At 42.5% G+C, this 21,336-nt stretch overlaps 1 protein-coding gene across 1 annotated transcript in view; it reads left to right on the plus strand.

The window, feature by feature from the left end:
• The window catches only part of LOC134351685 (cadherin-related family member 3-like), an 83,780-nt gene that overhangs the window by 20,778 nt on the left and 41,666 nt on the right, over nucleotides 1–21,336 (plus strand). Inside the window, exons 6-9 of the mRNA XM_063058190.1 lie at nucleotides 2,016–2,120; nucleotides 2,878–3,026; nucleotides 6,501–6,690; nucleotides 19,386–19,551. Of these exons, the coding sequence (XP_062914260.1) occupies nucleotides 2,016–2,120; nucleotides 2,878–3,026; nucleotides 6,501–6,690; nucleotides 19,386–19,551 (610 nt within the window). The remainder of the gene's footprint in view (nucleotides 1–2,015; nucleotides 2,121–2,877; nucleotides 3,027–6,500; nucleotides 6,691–19,385; nucleotides 19,552–21,336) is intronic.

Raw genomic sequence — 21,336 nt, forward strand, 5'->3', positions numbered from 1 at the left:
AGCACATTTGGAAAGCGGTGAAATGATCGGACAAAGTCAGCATGGATTTGTGAAAGGAAAATCATGTCTGACAAATCTCATAGAATTTTTTGAGGATGTAACTAGTAGAGTGGATAGGGGAGAACCAGTGGATGTGGTATATTTGGATTTTCAAAAGGCTTTTGACAAGGTCCCACACAGGAGATTAGTGTGCAAACTTAAAGCACACGGTATTGGGGGTAAGGTATTGGTGTGGGTGGAGAATTGGTTGGCAGACAGGAAGCAAAGAGTGGGAATAAACGGGACCTTTTCAGAATGGCAGGCGGTGACTAGTGGGGTACCGCAAGGCTCAGTGCTGGGACCCCAGTTGTTTACAATATATATTAATGACTTGGATGAGGGAATTAAATGCAGCATCTCCAAGTTTGCGGATGACACGAAGCTGGGTGGCAGTGTTAGCAGTGAGGAGGATGCTAAGAGGATGCAGGGTGACTTGGATAGGTTGGGTGAGTGGGCAAATTCATGGCAGATGCAATTTAATGTGGATAAATGTGAAGTTATCCACTTTGGTGGCAAAAATAGGAAAACAGATTATTATCTGAATGGTGGCCGATTAGGAAAAGGGGAGGTGCAACGAGACCTGGGTGTCATTATACACCAGTCATTGAAAGTGGACATGCAGGTACAGCAGGCGGTGAAAAAGGCGAATGGTATGCTGGCATTTATAGCGAGAGGATTCGAGTACAGGAGCAGGGAGGTACTACTGCAGTTGTACAAGGCCTTGGTGAGACCACACCTGGAGTATTGTGTGCAGTTTTGGTCCCCTAATCTGAGGAAAGACATCTTTGCCATAGAGGGAGTACAAAGAAGGTTCACCAGATTGATCCCTGGGATGGCAGGACTTTCATATGAAGAAAGACTGGATGAATTGGGCTTGTACTCGTTGGAATTTAGAAGATTGAGGGGGGATCTGATTGAAACGTATAAGATCCTAAAGGGATTGGACAGGCTAGATGCAGGAAGATTGTTCCCGATGTTGGGGAGGTCCAGAACGAGGGGTCACAGTTTGAGGATAGAGGGGAAGCCTTTTAGGACCGAGATTAGGAAAAACTTCTTCACACAGAGAGTGGTAAATCTGTGGAATTCTCTGCCACAGGAAACTGTTGAGGCAAGTTCATTGGCTATATTTAAGAGGGAGTTAGATATGGCCCTTGTGGCTAAAGGGGGTCAGGGGGTATGGAAGGAAGGCTGGGGCGGGGTTCTGAGTTGGATGATCAGCCATGATCATAATAAATGGCGGTGCAGGCTCGAAGGGCCGAATGGCCTACTCCTGCACCTATTTTCTATGTTTCTATGTTTCTAAAGGAGGCGATGAATAAAACATGACTCATGTGAGATTAATATAAATCTGTGTTTAATGGCCAATGCAAACATGGTGGGATGAAGAACCTGTTTCAACTTTACAGGAATTTTTTAACACTACAAGAACCTGACCTTAGTTGCTGAAACATTTGTCCATGCCTAGGTTACACTGAGACATGATGATTCCAGTTGACTTCTAGCCAGCCTCCTCATTCTACTGTGGGGAGCCAAAGGTTAATGTAATGTCATCCTGTCCATCCTGGACATGTTCTTGCTGACCTTCATTGCTTAAGTCATGTATCAGTTTTAAAGTTCTCACTTTGTTTTCAAATCTCTCCATGGCCCTCCACTCACTTCACTACCTCAATCTCATCAAACTCCAAAAATATTCATTCTTCCAATTCAGTCTTCTTCTTCACCCCCCAGAGAAAAATTCCACCACTGCCATGTATACTTTCAGCTGCTGAAGACGTGACCATTCCCAGCGTATCTTCATTCCATATCTTTACTTTTCCCTCTTTGACTTTCCTGAATATCCCCAGTTCTATGATCAAACTTTTTGTCATTTTGACTTAATTGCTTTGTCAAAAATTGTTTGATAATTCTCTTGTGCTAAAGGAACTACAAATTGTTCTGTTATTGAATATCAGCTTTATTGCTTTATATTTCTACAGCTTCAGTGTGATAGTCACGGTAAAGGATGCAACAGGTAACAGCATCACAGGGATTATTGTGGTCAATTTAATTAACGTAAATGACAACTGGCCAGTCTTTAAGCCGTAAGTACTCATTTTTTCCTTTTTCTTACTGAGTGATGGCATTCGCCAGTAGCATGTGTTCGAGCAGAATTGGCTATGTGAAAGGCAACTTTGAAAATAAAAGTTCAAACACTAAAACATGAAACAAGAAAATATCCGTTTGCCTGGTTTATTCAACATGTGAAAAGTGAATAATTCCAACAGGTTCTGAAGAATTAGTTCCAAAACTTTTAAAACAGTCACTATTCTTTCATCTTAATATTAATGTGTTATAGAGGTATGTGTCATATCTTCAATTGCCATTTTCTTTTGGACTTCCATTATTAAAAAAATAATATCCTTGTATAATGACCCATAGACTCTGGAGGGCCATTCTCTTGAATATGGATTGATATGAACAAGTGGCTTACTATGCAGCTCAGACATTTTCAGAGGAGACTTAAGTCAGCCACATCAGTGTACCAACCTTCCTATCACATCTTGTTAGATTTTATAACAGTTTGGCAAACCAGATACCAGCCCTTCATTTCTAATTTTTAAAAATGTTCAAGAAATTACTCAAAATTATTCAATCTTCAGGCTGTGATTTGAGCTCTAGCTCATTAATCTCATGACATTAGCAAAACAACTTGGCTTTTTTTTTCATCTGCAGTTGCCGAAGAAAATGTGCTAGAGCAAATATTTTACATGATGCTTTGGGTAGAGCCTCAGCAGATAAGCTAATTGGTTTTGCTGAATTGTATGTGCCAGTTGCCTTGTCACATTTGTATCATTCCAGAAATAAAACAATATTCAATGTTTTGGAAGAAAAGCCGCCAAATTCAGTTATCGGGAAGGTTACTGCCTATGATCCTGATGATGATGGTACAGCAGTCAGCTTGATTTATTTTATGAGTACTCCAAACCAATACTTTACCATTAACTCAGGTATGGAAACTGTAGAAACATTTACTACCCACAAGGAAGCCTTTTGTTTCGGTGTCAGAACTACCCAATCTAACTTCCCTTCCCAGCTTCAGCCATACTGTCTTCAGGGAATTCTAGACTTTCCACTCTATTTCTTTGCAATAATTTTGTCTTGAATCCTCTCTATGAAACTCTTCCATTGCCCTGAGACTCTCAAGAAACCGGTCCTTGTCTACTTTTGCCAACTCACTCTGCAGCGGAGTAAAATCAACTTAATCCCAAACGAAATACTTTTCTTTTTCCTTCGTTCCTCTCCTTAACTTTGTCAGGTCTTGCTGAATTATGATTAGAGGAATAAAGATTTTGCTGCAATTAAATAGGACCTTGATGAATTGAAATTACGAGTGCAGATTTGGTTTCCTTTCCTCAGTATGTACTTGCCATAGACAGAGCGCAACAAAGATTCACGGCTGATCCTGCCCCTTTGAAAGACAAGGACCCTCGGCTGAAATCAATCCAGCATCCAGCACTTCAAAAGTTGCCAACCACAAAATGTGATACCGTGCTTAGAAACCAGGAGGAAAGTTTGAATTCTAAAATAAGAAATAGGACCTGCTTATACTGATATCCTTAGGCTGATTTTGTCCTTAAGTTGGAAATAACATCACCCAATATGGAAACCATAACTCCAGCATTGTAATGAATTACATCAAAGGCAGATCAGAAAGAACAGTCCCGGAGAACTGAAAGATTGCAAATGTCACTCCTTGCTCCGAAGGGGGCAAGGAAGCAAAAAGAAAATTATAGACCTGTTAGCTTGACATCGGTGGTTGGGAAGTTGTTGGAGTCGATTGTCAAGGATGAGGTTACAGAGTACCTGGGGGCATATGACAAGATAGGCAGAACTCAGCATGGATTCCTTAAAGGAAAATCCTACCTGACAAACCTATTGCAATTTTTTGAGGAAATTACAAGTAGGCTAGACAAGAGAGATGCAGTGGATGTTGTATATTTGGATTTTCAGAAGGCCTTTGACAAGGTGCCACACATGAGGCTGCTAAACAAGATAAAAGCCCATGGAATTATGGGAAAGTTACATACGTGGATAGAGCATTGGCTAATTGGCAGGAAACAGAGAGTGGGAATAAAGGGATCCCACTCTGGTTGGCTGCCGGTTACCAGTGGTGTTCCACAGGGGTCTGTGTTAAGGCCGCTTCTTTTTACATTGTATATCAACGATTTGGATTATGGAATAGATGGCTTTGTGGCTAAGTTTGCTGATGATACAAAGATAGGTGGAGGAGCCGGTAGTGCTGAGGAAACAGAGAGTCTGCAGAGAGACTTGGATAGATTGGGAGAATGGGCAAAGAAGTGGCAAATGAAATACAATGTTGGAAAGTGTATGGTCATGTACTTTGGTAGAAAAAATAAACGGGCAGACTATCATTTAAATGGGGAGAGAATTCAAAGTTCTGAGATGCAACAGGACTTGAGAGTCCTCGTGCGGGATACCCTTAAGTTTAACCTCCAGGTTGAGTCAGTGGTGAAGAAGGCGAATGCAATGTTGGCATTCATTTCTAGAGGAATAGAGTATAGGAGCAGGGATGTGATGTTGAGGCTCTATAAGGCACTGGTAAGACCTCACTTGGAGTACTGTGTGCAGTTTTGTGCTCCTTATTTAAGAAAGGATGTGCTGACATTGGAGAGTGTTCAGAGAAGATTCACTAGAATGATCCGGGAATGAAAGGGTTAACATGTGAGGAATGTTTGTCCGCTCTTGGACTGTACTCCTTGGAGTTTAGAAGAATGAGGGGGGACCTCATAGAAACATTTCGAATGTTGAAAGGCATGGACAGAGTGGATGTGGCAAAGTTGTTTCCCATGGTGGGGGAGTCTAGTACGAGAGGGCATGACAAGGATTGAAGGGCGCTCATTCGAAACAGCTGCGAAGACATTTTTTTAGCCAGAGGGTGGTGAATCTGTGGAATTTGTTGCCACAGGCGGCAGTGGAGGTCAAGTCATTGGGTGTATTTAAGGCAGAGATTGATAGGTATCTGAGTAGCCAGGGCACCAAAGGTTATGGTGAGAAGGCGGGGCAGTGGGACTAAATGGGAGAATGGATCAGCTCATGATGAAATGGCGGAGCAGACTCGATGGGCTGAATGGCTGACTTCTGCTCCTTTGTCTTATGGTCTTACTAAGGGGCAAAGGGGAGATGGAGAGAGAGAACTACTTCTGCTGTTTGGAGGAACATTGGACTTCTGAACTCAATAAAATTACAACCGCTTACTCGTATATATGGGTTTCTATCAGCCATTCATAACCTGAGGACAATCTGCATCATTCAGCTGCTGAATAAATCTTCAGCAATCCATTAACTTGTCCTTTCGCTTTCACTTCTTTTGTCAATTTTTTGCCAAATTAATAAAATTATATCTTCTTCTCTGCTCCCCAGACAGAGAAGGTATCTCATAAAGAAGTGACAAATCAATCTTGCTTTTACGTTACAGTGAAAAATTGTGTAACATCGAAACACATTCAAATCTAAACACCTAATGCACATAGATTTTAATAACACTTTATCATGTGTATTTTGTGTGACTCAGAAATAACTCTTGACAACTTCAAAAGCACAACAAAGGAACATTAGAAAACTTAAATAGTTCTTCACTCATTGTTAGTTACTAAAATGACAGAACTACATTTTAAAAGGTCACATCTTTCCAAATGCAAGACTAGCATAAATAAAGGAATCATGGTTGTTGCAGAAAGAACATGCAGCAAAGAAACCATTCATTTCAATTTTTAACTGCGCTGGTCTTTACACACCACAGAATATTTCATCCCAATCTTTAGGCATATCTGACTATCCTGTTTTTCATCCAAGCACTTATCTAGTTTCCTGTGTTTTATTTTGGAAAGTGCTGAAGCTCGTTATCTCATTTATTTCCACAGTAATGATTCTAATCACTGACTGAAAGTTTTACCTTATGCCCCTGGTGGATTTAGTGCTGTCCCTGATCATTCTCTCCACAGTTATGCTGCTCACTTCATTCACAGTCTGGAAGATCCCTATTCAATAACATTTAAGCCTCTTCCCTAAAGAGAATAATCCCAAAGCTGTTTTATTTTAAATGGATAGTTCTTAGTTTTGCCCCGACCTCAAACAACATGTCTAGTATTTTCTCCAACGTCCCTTTATATTCGCCAACAGAGAGGCACTTTTCTCCTTCATTTCTAGAATTGGACTGATACCTTGCTGGAATATACAGTAGTTTCATTAGGACCCACAGCTCTTTTATAATCCATTGGCATTTGATATTGTGGGATTGATCCTCTCATGAGGGAGGAGGGGGAAGGGAATAGAGAACAGTTGGGAGTTGAGTTCCTTTCCTAAAGTTCTAACGGATCTTGGTTCTTATTAATTTTCTGCAGCAGTCCAGAATTCATAAAGCAAGATACTTGAAGTGTGGTATAATTGCCTTTCTATTGCAGTTACAGGAGAGCTGATTGTATCAGCAATAATCGATCGAGATAATGGACCTTTCAGAAATGCTCCAACGCAAGAGTTTGAAGTTGCTGCTAAAGACCATCCTTCTCAAGGGCATACAGCCTCAATGATCATTATAGTCAACATAATAGATGTCAATGACAATCAACCCTTCTGTTTCCCACGTATGCACAGGTAAGGTGTGAACTAATTCCTTTGTTACTGAAAACTAGAATCTACAAGTGTTCCACAGGATAAAAATAGTTCCCATTATATGATAGGAGCTGGTTATTTATAGAGAAGATTTGTTCTATCTATCTGTGTGGAAAATAAGAGTGAATTTTCAGCTGATGAATTTGTAAAATACTTACTTTCCAGTTAAATTATTGAAAGGGATAGCATATAGGGCAAGGTATGAAGGAATGGTGCTGAATGCCTGTAATTGGCACACACAAAATATGGAAGAACACATGGATTTTTTTTAGATTTAAATGCCTTCAAAGTACCCTTTCCAATAGCATCCAGAGTGAGGTGATATCAGATCATGAAGCATGCTAGTAATGAGAATTCAGCCCCTGGGACATGTCATCCTAATTATTGGGCAATTAAGAATGCTCTGCCCTCATCACATAACAACATGTCGTACTGAGGAGGTTGCAGCAGTTATTTAAATTAACTCCACCTTATGCCATCTGAGAGCCAGACATATATTCCTGTCATTCAATCCACCAGCTGACAGCCTTTCATCCACATTAAATCTTTGAGTTTTGCACGAGCAGTCATGTCTCGTTGCAGACTGGGTGCAGCTTCAGTCTTTGAACGGCTGTCAATGGCACTCCTGGGCATCCAAGACAATGTGATGCTGCTGTCAAGAGGTAGTTGCTAGTGGAACTGGATTACAGGAGAATGTGTTTACAACCTCAGCAGTCAACAAATAGTAACAACATACAACAAATACAGCTCAAGATAATTCTGACAAGTAACTTTCAATATCAATTAAGAGAAAAATGTTTACAGAACATTTACCCAAAGGCAGAACTTTGAATATTTGCAGTTGATAATTGTTTTGCACTTTTCCCATTATTTATTCCTGGATTATAGGAGAAACTGTGTGGCGCATGGCCAAGTGGTTAGGGCGTTGGGCTCACGATCTGAAGGTTGTGGATTCAAGTCTCGGCCAAGGCAGTGTGTTGTGTCTTTGAGCAAGGCACTAAACCACACACTGCTCCAGTCCACCCAGCTGAGAATGGGTACTGGCAAATGTTGGGGGTTAACCTCGCGATAGACTGGCGTCCTATCCCGGGGGGGGGCGGGGGGAGTCTCGTACTCTCAGTCGCTTCACGCCACAGAAACCGGCATAAACACCGGCCTGATGGGCCACAAGGCTCGGGACAGACTTTAACTTAACTTTTTATAGGAGAAACTATCAGTCAAGTCCAAGAACCAGCCACGGGATACTGTATAAGAGGCTGTACAGACCCTCCCATGGGATAGAGTTTCTGCTTGACATCACTGGTGTATGTTAATACCACTAACCCAACAATGTCTGGGATTAAGACAGCATCTTTGGAACCAGAATATTTTTGGATTGAAGCATTCAACATTTAGCATGTTAAGAGTAAAGGCTGCTGTTTAACAGAGGTCATTGAAACCGTAATGTACAGTGCTAACTCTGACACAGCAAAGGCTGCGTAACTTCCATTACCCCTGCAATGCGCTTCTATCAGAAATTATTCAGATTTTGGAATATGAAGGAGAATGGCACTTAGTCCTGGAGTACCACTAGTATCCTACCTCTACTCGAAGGATCAGATTGGCAAAGTAAAGGTGACAATTGTGACCTGATTAGATTTCATACACTTTACAGATCACAGAGAATGAAAAAGGAAACTCAATGAAATACTTGCAGAGCAAGAAACTCACATTTGTAGGACAAATATTTTGAGTCAGTGCATTTTGCCCAGAGGTTGGGGATTCACCTTAGCTTCCATCTCTTGATTCTCCTCAGCTGTGGTCAGTATTCACCTGTGCCCCTCCTCGAAACTCATCTTTGATGCATCCACAAGACCTTGCATTTGTTGGACTGAGAGATGATTATTGCTGTTAGATGTTCAGTTCAGGACACACTGTGCCCTTCATCATTGCAGTAGCATTAAGAAAGAAAACTTCCATTGTTGTCTTTTTTAAAATTTCCAGTTCTATCTTGTAGATTTCCAGAGGCAGAATGAGAACAAAAAAAAGGAATGAAATTGTGTGAAATTGTGAGACCTTCCCATCACTATCATTATTATTATCCATAGGTCTTAAATACACAAGGCCCTTTTGTTCCACACATATGTTATGTGCAGGACTGTTCCTCAAGTTCACACAAAGCATACACATAGCAGCCATTTTATTGGGTACACTTGTTTATTAATGCAAATATCTAATCAACCAATCATGGGGCAGCTACTCAATATATTAAGGCATGCAGACATGGTCAAAAGCAAACATCAGAACAGGGAAGGAATGTGATTGAAGTGACTTTGAGCGTGGAATGATTGTTGCTGCCAGATGGGATGGTTTGAGTATCTCAAGAACTGCTGATGTCCTGAGATTTTCACATGTGACAGTTTTTATAGTTTACAGAGAATAACATGAAAGAAAACATCTGGTGAGCAGCAGCTCTGTGGACAAAAACACACAGCTAATGATAGTGTCATGGTCCGGTCCGTGAAGTCCGCGTTCCGGTTCACGATCTGGTCCGTGGACTCTGGACTCCAGGTCTTCTGGCTGTCCCTTGTTTCAGCTGGGCTTAATGATAGGCACCTGATGCTCGTCTTGGGGCTGGGAATATAAGTGGCCCTGGGTTTGAGTGTGGTTGCTAGAGGGGAAGAGCTTAAATCAACAGTGGCAGTAGTATTGGAATAGAGCAATAAAAGGAAGACATTTATATTCAATTCAGAACAGAGTAGATATAGGAAGAAGTAGAGGAGTAAAGTGGAAGGAGTGAGTAATTATAAGTAGACTGAGAACTGGGCACAGTAACCTTAATGGCACTCTGGCCATCATAAATAAGCATGCAACAGGTTTTTGTGATCTATCTCAGGAGACTGAAACAGTAGAGCATATCCTTATCTCATGCTGGAAATTTGCACAGGAAAGGCAACAAATGTTACAACAATTACGCAAAATAGGACTGGTAGAGAACAGTGTTAAAGGTTTATTGGAATGTGGGGAGAGTGATCAGGGGAGGAAATGGTTGTTTAGTTTTTTAAGGGTGAAGGGACTGGAAAGATGGCTTTAAAGTGAATGAACGATGACGGACAATAAATCCTGAAGATGGCAGTAATGCAACAGTGTGGATACCAACTGCTGTAAAAACTCGAAGAAGAAGAAGAAGAAGAAGTGTGGTTGCTGGTTTGTCTTGTCAATATCCTGTCCTTGCCTCTGTGGGGTAAGTCAAGCTGACTTTGCTGTTACCCTGAGACTGGACTGTTCCCTTCTCTTCACCCTCTGCCTGAAGCCTTGGCCTGAAGACTTGCCTGCAACCTCGCCTGTGTCCTTGCCTGTATTGCTGTGAAGTTCTACTGCTGGAGCAAGACCGGAGCCTTGCTGCGTCTAGATAAGGAACTATGTATCATTGTTTGGAACTGTCTCTGTCCACGCCTTTACTAGGTAGCTCTGGCTGTTTGCCGCTACCTAGTGTTAGGAACCATCTCATCGCGTTCAGCATTCTGGGCAGAGCCCCGGCCCTAAGTCTTGTTCATAAGGAGGGGTCACGGCTCTGTGTTCCTGCTCTCTCTTGACCAAGGCTCTGTGTCCCTGCTCTCGTCCTGTCCATGTGCCTCGTCCTGCCCTGGAGTTCTCTCGTCCTGCCCAGGAGTCTCTCGTTCTGTCCTGTAGCCTCGCCTAGTCCTGTCTCCCAAGACCACGTCATGTCTTCGTCTAGTTCCGGAGTTCAAGCCCGAGTCAAGACCCAGGTTCTGGGTCCTTGTCCGGTCTCTGGCTTGGAGTCTGAACCCAAGCCTCGTCATGTCCTCGCCTCGAAGTACCCAAGCCTCGAGGAACCCAAGCCATATCCAGTCCTGTAGCCACGTCATGTCCTCGCCTAGTTCCAGGATCCGAGCCCGAGTCAAGACCCAGGTTCTGGGTCCTTGTCCTGTCCCTGGCTTGGAGTCCAAGCCCAGGCTCCTAGTTCCCAGTTCCTAGTCCTGGTCCTACTTGCCTAGCCAATGTCCTAGCCCAAGTCTGTGTTCTTGTCCCAGCTCCTTCTCCTAATTCACGTCCCTAACTCTAGTCTCTAGTCCTGTCCTGTTCCTAGTACTTCAGTGTCTGTGTCTTGCAGTTGAGTCTGCCACCTCAGCAATGTCCCCTTTATGACAGCTAGAGAGAGGAGAATAGCCACATTGATTCAAGCTGAGTGGAAGGCAACAATAACTCAAATAACTACACATTACAACAGTGGTGTGCAGAAGAGTATCTCTGAATGCACAACACATAGAACTGAAGTGGGTAGGCTACTGCAGCAGAAGACCATGCCAGGCTCCACTTCTGTACCTAATAAAGTGGCCACTGAGTGCATAGCTATATATTTTAACAAAGAAACAACATAAAAATACCAGAAAGATAAACCGGTTAAGCAGCATAATTTGAAAATTTAGGTGTGCCTCCTTCACTGGAAATAGTGATAGGCAGAGAGTTTACAGAAAGGAATAATTGGTCAATTGAAGACCTATAAGCAGACAGATCGACTCTGCATTTCCAACATATTCTGTTTTTTTGTTTAAATATCTGTAACTTGTATCTGTTTACTTTGGATTGAAGAGGGACAGTTTGGGTGCAATGAAGATTTGAACAGGTGTGTGGCACTCAGATTCCTCACCCCAGTGGCTTCTATCAAGTATTCCATAAACACAAGCATGCTGCCAACTTGTTTCACGTTCCCAGTATGCAAACTTTAATGGGCAATGATGCACAGGCAGTTGTGTGGCAGAAACACAAAGTCCTTGCCAAAATAAGCGTGCCTGTGTGTGTACAAAGTAGGTGAACAGTTGCTAAATGAAGCTTGATTTGTGGTGCTACACCAGTACTGTTGTCATGAGGACAAACTGTGTAGTCAGAATGCTGCCTGATGATGGGGTTGGGGGGTGGGGGGAGAACTTGGGTGTCATTTATTTGCTCCAGGTATAGGTTTAGGAAGCATGTGCTGTGGCAGTAGTTAGGACACTCACACATTTTCTCTCTTAAATGCACACAATTATATACATCTGAAGATTCAGAATCAGGTTTAATATCACTGGCATATGTCGTGAAATTCACTAACTTTACAGCAGCAGTACAATGCAATACATGATAAATAAGTATAAAGAAGAAAGTATGGAATTGCAGTAAGTATAAATATGTCTATTAAATAGTTAAGTTAAAAATAAGTAGTGCAAAAAAAAAGGACTAAAAGAAGTAGAGAGGTAGAGTTCATGGGTTCAATGTCCCATTTAGAAATTGGATGGCAGAGGGGAAGAAGCTGTTCCTGAATCGCTGAGTGAGTGCCTTCAGGCTTCTGTACTCTGTCCTGGCGGTAACAATGGGAAGAGGGCGTGTCTTGGGTGATGGGGGTCCTTAATGATGGACGCTGCCTTTCTAAGGCACTGCTCCTTGAAGGTGTCTTGGATACTTCAGAGGTTTGTACCCGTGATGGAGCTGACTAATTTTACAAGTTTCTGCAACTCGCTTCAATCTTGTGCAGAACCCCCATACCACTCAGTGATGCAGCCAGCCAGAACGCTCTCCATGGAACATTTGGAGAAATTTTCTGGTGTTTTAGTTGACAAACTAAATCTCCTCAAACTTTGAATAACATATAACCGCTGTCTTACCTTCTGCATAGCTGCATCAATATGTCGTGTCCAGGTTAAGTCCCCAGAGATACTGACACCCAGGAACTTGAAATTGCTCACTCGCTCCATTTCTGATCCCTTTATGAGAATAGGTCTGTGTTCCCTTGTCTTATCCTTTCCAAAGTCTACAATCAGCTCTTTGGTTTTACTGACATTGAATGCACAGTTATTGCAATGACACCACTCGGCTAACTGGTATACCTTGCTACTGTATGCCCTTTCATCACCATCTGAAATTCTGTCAACAATGGTTGTATCGTCAGTAAATTTATACCTGTAGATGGTGTTTGAGCTGTGCCTAGCCACATAGTCGTAGGTGTAGAGAGAGTAGAGCAGTGGGCTAAGCACACACTCCTGTGGTGTGCTGGTGTTGATTGTCATTGAGGTGGGATGTTATTTTCCATCTGCACAGATTGTGGTCTTCCAGTTAGAAAGTCAAGGATCCAGTTGCAGAGGAAGGTACAGAGGCTTAGGTTCTGAAGCTTTCCAATCAGGACTGTAGGAATGATGGTGTTAAACGCTGAGTCAATAAACAGCATCCTGACATAGGTGTTTGCAATGTCCAGGAGATCCAAGGCTGCATGGAGAGCTTTTGAGATTGCATTTGCTGTAGACCTATTGTGGCGATAGGAAAATTGCAGTGGGTCCAGATCCTTCCTGAGACAGGTGTTGATTCTAGCCGACCTCTCAAAGCATTTCACCACTGTAGACCTGAGTGCTGCTGGACGATAATCATTGAGGCAGCTCACACTGCTCTTCTTGGGCACTGGTATCATTGTTGCCCTTTCGAAGTAGGTGGGAATTTCCAACCATAGCGAAGAAAAATTGAAGATGTCTTTGAATACCTCTGCTAGTTGGTTAACACAGGTTTTCAGAGCCTTACCAGATACTCCCATTGGGCCCTGCTGCCTTGTGAGGATTCACCCTTTTGAAAGGCAGCCTGACGTCAGCCTCCAAGACAGAGATCAGGGTCAGTGGCTGCTGCAGGGGTCCTCATGGCAGTGGGTTTATTCTCCTTTTCAAAGTGAGCATAAAAGGCATTGAGCTCAGCTGGTAGTGAAGCGTCACTGCCATTCACTATGTTGGGTTTTGCTTTGTAGGAAGTAATGGCCTGCAAACCCTGCCAGAGTTGACATGCATCCAATGTCGCCTCCAACCTCTCTCAGAACTGTTTCCTGGCTCTTGAAATAGACTTCCATAAGTCATACCTGGTTTTCTGGTATAGACCTGGGTCACCAGACTTAAATGCCACAGATCTAGCCCTCAGCAGACTACGAAACTCCTGGTTCATCCATGGCTTTTGGTTTGGGAGTGTACAGTAAGTTTTCGTAGGCACACACTTATCCATACAGGTTTTAATGAAGTTGGTGACAACTGCGACATACTCATCCAAACTCGAAGATGAGTCCCTGAATACAGTCCAGTCCACCGATTCAAAGCAGTCCTGTAAGTGCTCCTGTGCCTTCCTGGTCCATATCTTTTGGTCCTGGTACTGGTGCTTCAGTTTTTGTTTGCCTTTATCCAAATAGTATTGTCCTCTGCAGCCAACCACTTGAAAAGAGTTTCTAAGGCTGCAAAGCCAAAACAAAATCAAGTTTTGCTGTGAGATAGCCATTCATCCATTTGCCACAGCAGGAGGACTTAAGGAATTTCAAGATGTCTTTTAAACATTATGGCTTGGGCCAGTCCATCTCATTGTTCCTTAATATGCTAGTAAATATTGATTTGCTGACCTCAATTTCCAGTGGGAGGTCCACTCGAAAGAAGTCCAAGCACATAGGCACAGAGCAGCTGTCAAGACACTTCAAATGCATCGTGTCATTAATTGATTCAAAAGAGGCAGCCAGGTTGTCAACTCTTTCCAGAATCAAAACTGCAACATGATAAAAAAAAAGATTGGAGCTACAGACAGATTCATTCATTGTGAAACAGCTACGACCGTAGCACATCACCATCTTGTGTTAATGCAAACTGTCAAACCAGATGCCAAAAGTGATTTTTTAATTCCACAATAGTTCACATCCCCCAAAAAAACAGAGTATAATCATAAAATGTAATGAGTGGTGTACTACGAGGATCAGAACTAAGGCCTTAACATTTAACAATTTCTATTAATAACTTGAATCTAGGCACTGAAAATTGCTCATGAACGCCCTAGTGACACTAAGCTAGGTAGCAAAGCAAATTGTGGAGAGGAAGTCAGGAAGCCAAAGGGATACAGAAAGACAGGTGGGCAAAAATCTGGCATGCATGGGAGAATATGGGAAAATCTGACATTCACCTTGGTAGGAAAAATGAAAGAATATTACATAGGTGATGAGAGATTAGAAATTCTGAGATATAGAGGCAATTGAGTGGCCTGGAGCATCATTCACAAAAGGCTAGTACGCAGGTAAAGCAAGTGATTAGGAAAGCTAACAGTGTTCTCTTAATGCCAGAGAATTTGAAGTGCAAAAATAGGGAAGTTATGCCTCATTTATATTGGGAACTGGTGAGTCAACATATGGATTTGTATCTTGTTTGTTTGTATATTGGATTGGTCTTGTTCATTAGGCCTATTTCACAGGTTTGCTATAGTAAATCCTGAAATGTGTGGATTATCTTATGAGAAAGGCTGGACGGCCTAGTCTAGTATCTCCTGAAGTTTAATAGTAACAGGGATGACTCATGTAATATCCTGAGGGTTCTTGGCAGGGTCGATGTGAAGATGCTTTCTCTTGAACAGTTTAAGGAGTTGCCTGTTAAAGACAGATGTGGAGAATTTATTTTCTTTCTCCCAGAGAGTCATGAGTTTTTGGAACTCTCTTTCTCAAGGGTAAAGGAAGCAGAATATTTGAAAAAATTCTTAGCGTGGACATAGATCCTTGTTGTATGTCAAACATAGAAAATAGGTGCAGGAGTAGGCCATTCAGCCCTTCGAGCCTGCACCACCATTCAGTATGATCATGGCTGATCATCCAACTCAGAACCCTATACCTGTCTTCTCTCCATACCCCCGATCCCTTTAGTCACAAGGCCCTTATCTAACTCCCTCTTAAGTATAGCCAATGAACTGGCCTCAACTGTTTCCTGTGGCAGAGAATTCCAGAGATTCACCACTCTCTGTGTGAAGTAGTTTTTCCTCATCTTGGTCCTAAAAGGCTTCCACTTTATCCTTAAACTTTGACCCCTCGTTCTGGACTTCCCCAACATCGGGAACAATCTTCCTGCATCTAGCCTGTCCAATCCCTTTAGAATTTTATACGTTTCAATCAGATCCCCCCTCAATCTTCTAAATTCCACTGAGTATAAGCCTAGTCAATCCAGTCTTTCATCATATGAAAGTCCTGCCATCCCAGGAATCAACCTGGTGAACCTTCTTTGTACCCCCTCTATGGCAAGAATGTCTTTCCTCAGATTAGGGGACCAAAACCAGTACTCCAGGTGTGGTCTCACCAAGGCCTTGTACAACTGCAGTAGTACCTCCCTGCTCCAGTACTTGAATCCTCTTGCTATGAATGCCAGCATACCATTTGCGTTTTTCACCGCCTGCTGTACCTGCATGCCCACTTTCAATGACTGGTGTACAATGGCACCCAGGTCTTGTTGCACCTCCCCTTTTCCTAATTGGGCACCGTTGAGATAATAATCTGTTTTCCTGTTCTTGCCACTCACGTTTATCCACATTAAATTGCATCTGCCATGAATTTTCCCACTCACCTAACCTATCCAAGTCACCCTGCATCCTCTTAGCATCCTCTTCACAGCTAACGCGCTGCCCAGCTTCGTGTCATCCGCAAACTTGGAGATGCTGCATTTAATTCCCTCGTCTAAGTCATAAATATATTATGTAAACAACTGGGGTCCCAGCACTGAGCCTTGCGGTACCCCACTAGTCACTGCCTGCCATTCTGAAAAGGTCCTGTTTATTCCCACTCTTTGCTTCCTGTCTGCCAACCAATTCTCTATCCACATCAATACCATACCCCCAATACCATGTGCTTTAAGTTTGCACACTAATCTCCTGTGTGGGACCTTGTCAAAAGTCTTTTGAAAATCCAAATATACCACATCCACTGGTTCTCCCCTATCCACTCTACTAGTTACATCCTCAAAAAATTCTATGAGAATCGTCAGACATGATTTTCCTTTCAGAAATCCATGCTGACTTTGTCCAATGATTTCACCGCTTTCCAAATGTGCTGTTATCACATCTTTGATAACTGACTCTAGCATTTTCCCCACCATCGATGTCAGGCTTACCGGTCTATAATTCCCCGGTTTCTCTCTCCCTCCTTTTTTAAAAAGCGGGGTTACATTAGCCACCCTCCAATCCTCAGGAACTAATCCAGAATCTAAAGAGTTTTGAAAAATTATCACTAATGCATCCACTATTTCTTGGGCTACTTCCTTAAGCACGCTGGGATGCAGACCATCTGGCCCTGGGGATTTATCTGCCTTCAATCCCTTCAATTTACCTAACACCACTTCTCTACTAACATGTATTTCCCTCAGTTCCTCCATCTCACTAGACTCTCGGTCCCCTACTATTTCCGGAAGATTATTTATGTCCTCCTTAGTGAAGACAGAACCAAAGTAGTTATTCAATTGGTCTGCCATGTCCTTGTTCCCCATGATCAGGGACCTAAATTTGTCTTAACCAATCTTTTTCTTTTCACATATCTATAAAAGCTTTTACAGTCAGTTTTTATGTTCCCTGCCAGCTTTCTCTCAGAATCTTTTTTCCCTTTCCTAATTAAGCCTTTTGTCCTCCTCTGCTGGACTCTGAATTTCTCCCAGTCCTCAAGTGTGCTGCTTTTTCTGGCTAATTTGTATGTTTCTTCTTTGGAATTGATACTATCTCTAATTTCCCTTGTCAGCCACGGGTACACTATCTTCCCTGGTTTATTCTTTTGCCAAACTGGGATGAACAATTGTTGTAGTTCATCCATGCGATCTTTAAATGCTTGCCATTGCATAATCCACTGTCAACCCTTTATCATTTGCCAGTCTATCTTAGCTAATTCACGTCTCATACCTTCAAAGTTACCCTTCTTTAAGTTCAGAACCCTTATTTCTGAATTAATTATATCACTCTCTATCTTAATAAAGAATTCCACCATATTATGGTCACTCTTACCCAAGGGGCCTCGCACGACAAGATTGCTAACTAACCCTTCCTCATAGCTCAATACCCAGTCCAGAATGGCCTGCTCTCTAGTTGGTTCCTCGACATGTTGGTTCAGAAAACTATCCTGCATACATTCCAAGAAATCCTCTTCCTCAGCACCCTTACCAGTTTGGTTCACCCAATCTATATGTAGATTGAAGTTACCCAGTATAACTGCTGTTCCTTTATAGCATGCATTTCTAACTTCCTGTTTAATGCCATCCCCAACCTCGCTCCTACTGTTAGGTGGCCTGTACATAACTCCCACCCGCGTTTTCTGCCCCTTAGTGTTATGCAGTTCTACCCATATCGATTCCACATCCTCCCAGCTAATGTCCTTCCTTTCTATTGCATTAATCTCCTCTCTAACCAGCAATGCCACCCCACCTCCTTTTCTTTCATGTCTATCCCTCCTGAATATTGAATATCCCTGAATGTTGAGCTCCCATCCTTGGTCACCCTGGAGCCATGTCTCTGTGATCCCAACTATATCATATTCATTAATAACAATCTGCACATTCATATCATCCATCTTGTTACGAATGCTCCTTGCATTGACACACAAAGTCTTCAGGCTTGCTTTTACAACACTCTTAGCCCTTATACAATTATGTTGAAAAGTGGCCCTTTTTGATTTTTGCCCTGGATTTGGAAGCCTGCCAATTTTACTTTTCATCTTACTACTTCTTGCTTCTACCCTCATTTTACACCCCTCTGTCTCTCTGCACTTGTTCCCATCCCCCTGCCACATTAGTTTAAATCCTCCTGAACAACAGTAGCAAACGCTCCCCCTTGGACATTGGTTCCAGTCCAGCCCAGGTGCAGACCGTCCTGTTTGTACCGGTCCCACCTCCTGCAGAACTGGTTCCAATGCCCCAGAAATTTGAATCCCTCCCCCTTGCACCATTTTTCAGGCCATGTATTCATCTGAAGTATCCTCCTATTTCTACTCTGACTAGCACGTGGCACTGGTAGTAATCCAGAGATTATTACCTTGTGGTCCTACTTTTTAGTTTATCTCCTAACTCCCTATATTCACCTTGTAGGACCTCATCCCGTTTGTTAACTATATCGTTGGTACCGATGTGCACCACGACCACTGGCTGTTCACCCTCCCACTCCAGAATGTCCTGCAGCCGCTCAGAGACATCCTTGACCCTTGTACCAGGGAGGCAACATACCCTCCTGGAGTCTCATTTGCAGCCACAGAAATGCCCATCTATTCCCCTTACAATCTAATCCCCTATCACTATCACTCTTCCACTCCTTTTCCTTCCCTCCTGTGCCACAGAGCCACCCATGGTGCCATGAACTCGGCTGCTGCTGCCTTCCCCTGATGAGACATCTTCCCCCAACAGTATATCTGTTTAGGAGGGAGATGACCTCAGGGGACTCCTGCACTACCTGCCTACTGCTACGCTGTCTAGTGGTCAAGGGAATGAACGGTTAATGGAGATAAGCCGGAATGTGGCGTTGAGGTTACAATCTGATCAACCATTATCTTACAGAATGGCAGAGAAGACTCAAGGAGCTGAGTAGCCTAGTCCTGCTCATAATTTGTATGTTTGTCATTCTGTCCCTGAGAGGGCTTTCACCTGAGTTTCCAATCCATCATTTTGAATTAATTAACAAGTCAATCTGAGATTCATATTCTGTGGGAAACGTTATGATCTTTGTATATCACTGCAATTTCTGCCCATGTTCCCTTGTGTCTGACTACGTGATGTATTTAGTGACATCTATTCATGAGATATTATTTCAAAGTCAGCAAGGCCCAAGCTGGATATAAATGATGCAAAGTCATAAGAATGATAAAATTAAGAGCTCTGTAAAAGAAACAACTTCTCATTTTGGACCTTGTTTAGTGTTCAGGTACCAGAAACAACTGAAAAGGGTACAGCAATTGTTACCTTATCCTGCAAAGATAACGACGTGGAGCTTGCAAACAACCAATTCACGACTTCACTTCAGCCTGGTCTCAGGGCTGGTGGAAAGTTTGCTTTGAATGGGAAGAATAGTACTACTATTGTGGTAAGACAGTTTCTCTTTTCAGTATGCATACTGGATAAAAGCCAAATCAGCGGCTCTCTCTAATTACAAATACCTTTTTCAGAATAAGTGAATCTTCAGGACACAGAAAAAAAAACTTTGATTTTATTAAAAGCAATCTTGCAGCATACCTGAAGGTTAGCTGCTAAGTACACCTAGTGTGGTGCTGAGATGGCCTGCAGGAATGTTGCATTAATGCATTTCAAACAAGAAAGTACAGGGACTGTATGACACTCTTTGGAGATTCATCAGGCTGATTTCAGGGATGAGAGGATTGTTCTGTGAAGAGAGACTAAACAAGTTAGATCTACAGTATATTCTTTAGAGTTTAGAGTTATAGAACACTGCAGCACTGAACCAGGCCCTTTAGCCCATCTAGTTTGTGCCAAACTATGATTCTGCCTAGTCCCATCAACCTGCTGTCCTGAACCATAGCTGTCCATACCCTCCCCGTCCATGTATTTATCCAAACTTCTCTTAAATGTTGAAATCAAACCCACATCCACCACTTCTGCTGGCAGCTCATTCCACACTCGCACCAGCCTCCGATTGAAGAAATTCCCCCTCAGGTTCCTTGTAAATATTTAACCTTCCACCTTTAGCCCACAACCTCTAGTTCTAGTCTCACCCAACCTCAGTGGAAAAGACTGCTTGCATTTGCCCTATTTATACGCTCATGATCTTGGATACCTTTGCCAAATCTCCCCTGATTCTCTATGCTCCAGGGAGTAAAGTCCCAACCTATTCTACCTTTCCCTATAACTCAGGTCCTCAAACTCCAACAACATCTGTGTAAACTTTAGAATGAGCAGCGATCACATTGAGAACATAGGATGTTGAAGTGGAGTGTCAGAGCAGACACAGATCTTTTCATTCATGCAGAATGCTTCATATGAGGAGTACTTCATTTAAAACCAATGTGTGCAGACATCTCTTCTTGCAGCCAGCTATGAATCTCTGGTGTTCTGTGCCACAAAGACTGGTTGTGGCTAGATTATTAACAGTGTTAAACTCTAACCTTTTTTTATGTCATGGACCCCTGCCATTAATCAAGGATTCTTTGGACCACAGGCTGGGAATCCCTGTGTTAGAGTGAGTTAGCAATGAGTTGCGGACAAACAAGTCATCGGTTGCAAAAACTAAAGGCAGAATAATGAATCCTAGTTCTTCTTTCTGTCTTTGTCATGTCTAACCATCCCAAATGCATTCTAGTATTTCTATTGTTTTGTTTCAGGCCAGCTGAGTGCAATGTTAAATTAGGCCAAAATGGGCCCCATTGTTTACCTTGGTCAAATCAGGGGCCAATGAGAATGTCATTGTTCACTTGTTAATTACGTGAGGCCGAGGAATAAATTTTGGTTACCAGTTTAATTTTGTTAAAAACAATTCTTTCACTCCATGAAAAGTCATGCCGCTGTGCTAGAAAGCTGAGGTTGGTAATTAGCCTGTTGGGCCCTAGAAAGTGAATATCTATCACATCCCCCTCTTGCTCAGCAAAGGCACCTAGCCCAGCTAGTGCTGATAGAAACTAAATATGAGATTAGACTCCTGCCAAAACTCCTCTTGGGAGCAGATAAAGCACTCTTCCAATTGTTCCAGTAGGCTACTGGTACTGGAGGATTTCTCCTTGATTGGATGCTTAAAGGACTTCTCAATGTAAGGGTTTCTAAGTGATTTCTTTCAGCGTATTCTTTTAGTTAACCTCAGCTGCACACATTTCTGAAACATCAAAGGATCGTTAGCATCATTAATAATTTACAAACATAT

The sequence above is a fragment of the Mobula hypostoma genome, chromosome 9 (genome assembly GCF_963921235.1).
Source record: "Mobula hypostoma chromosome 9, sMobHyp1.1, whole genome shotgun sequence".
Lineage (NCBI taxonomy): Eukaryota > Metazoa > Chordata > Chondrichthyes > Myliobatiformes > Myliobatidae > Mobula > Mobula hypostoma.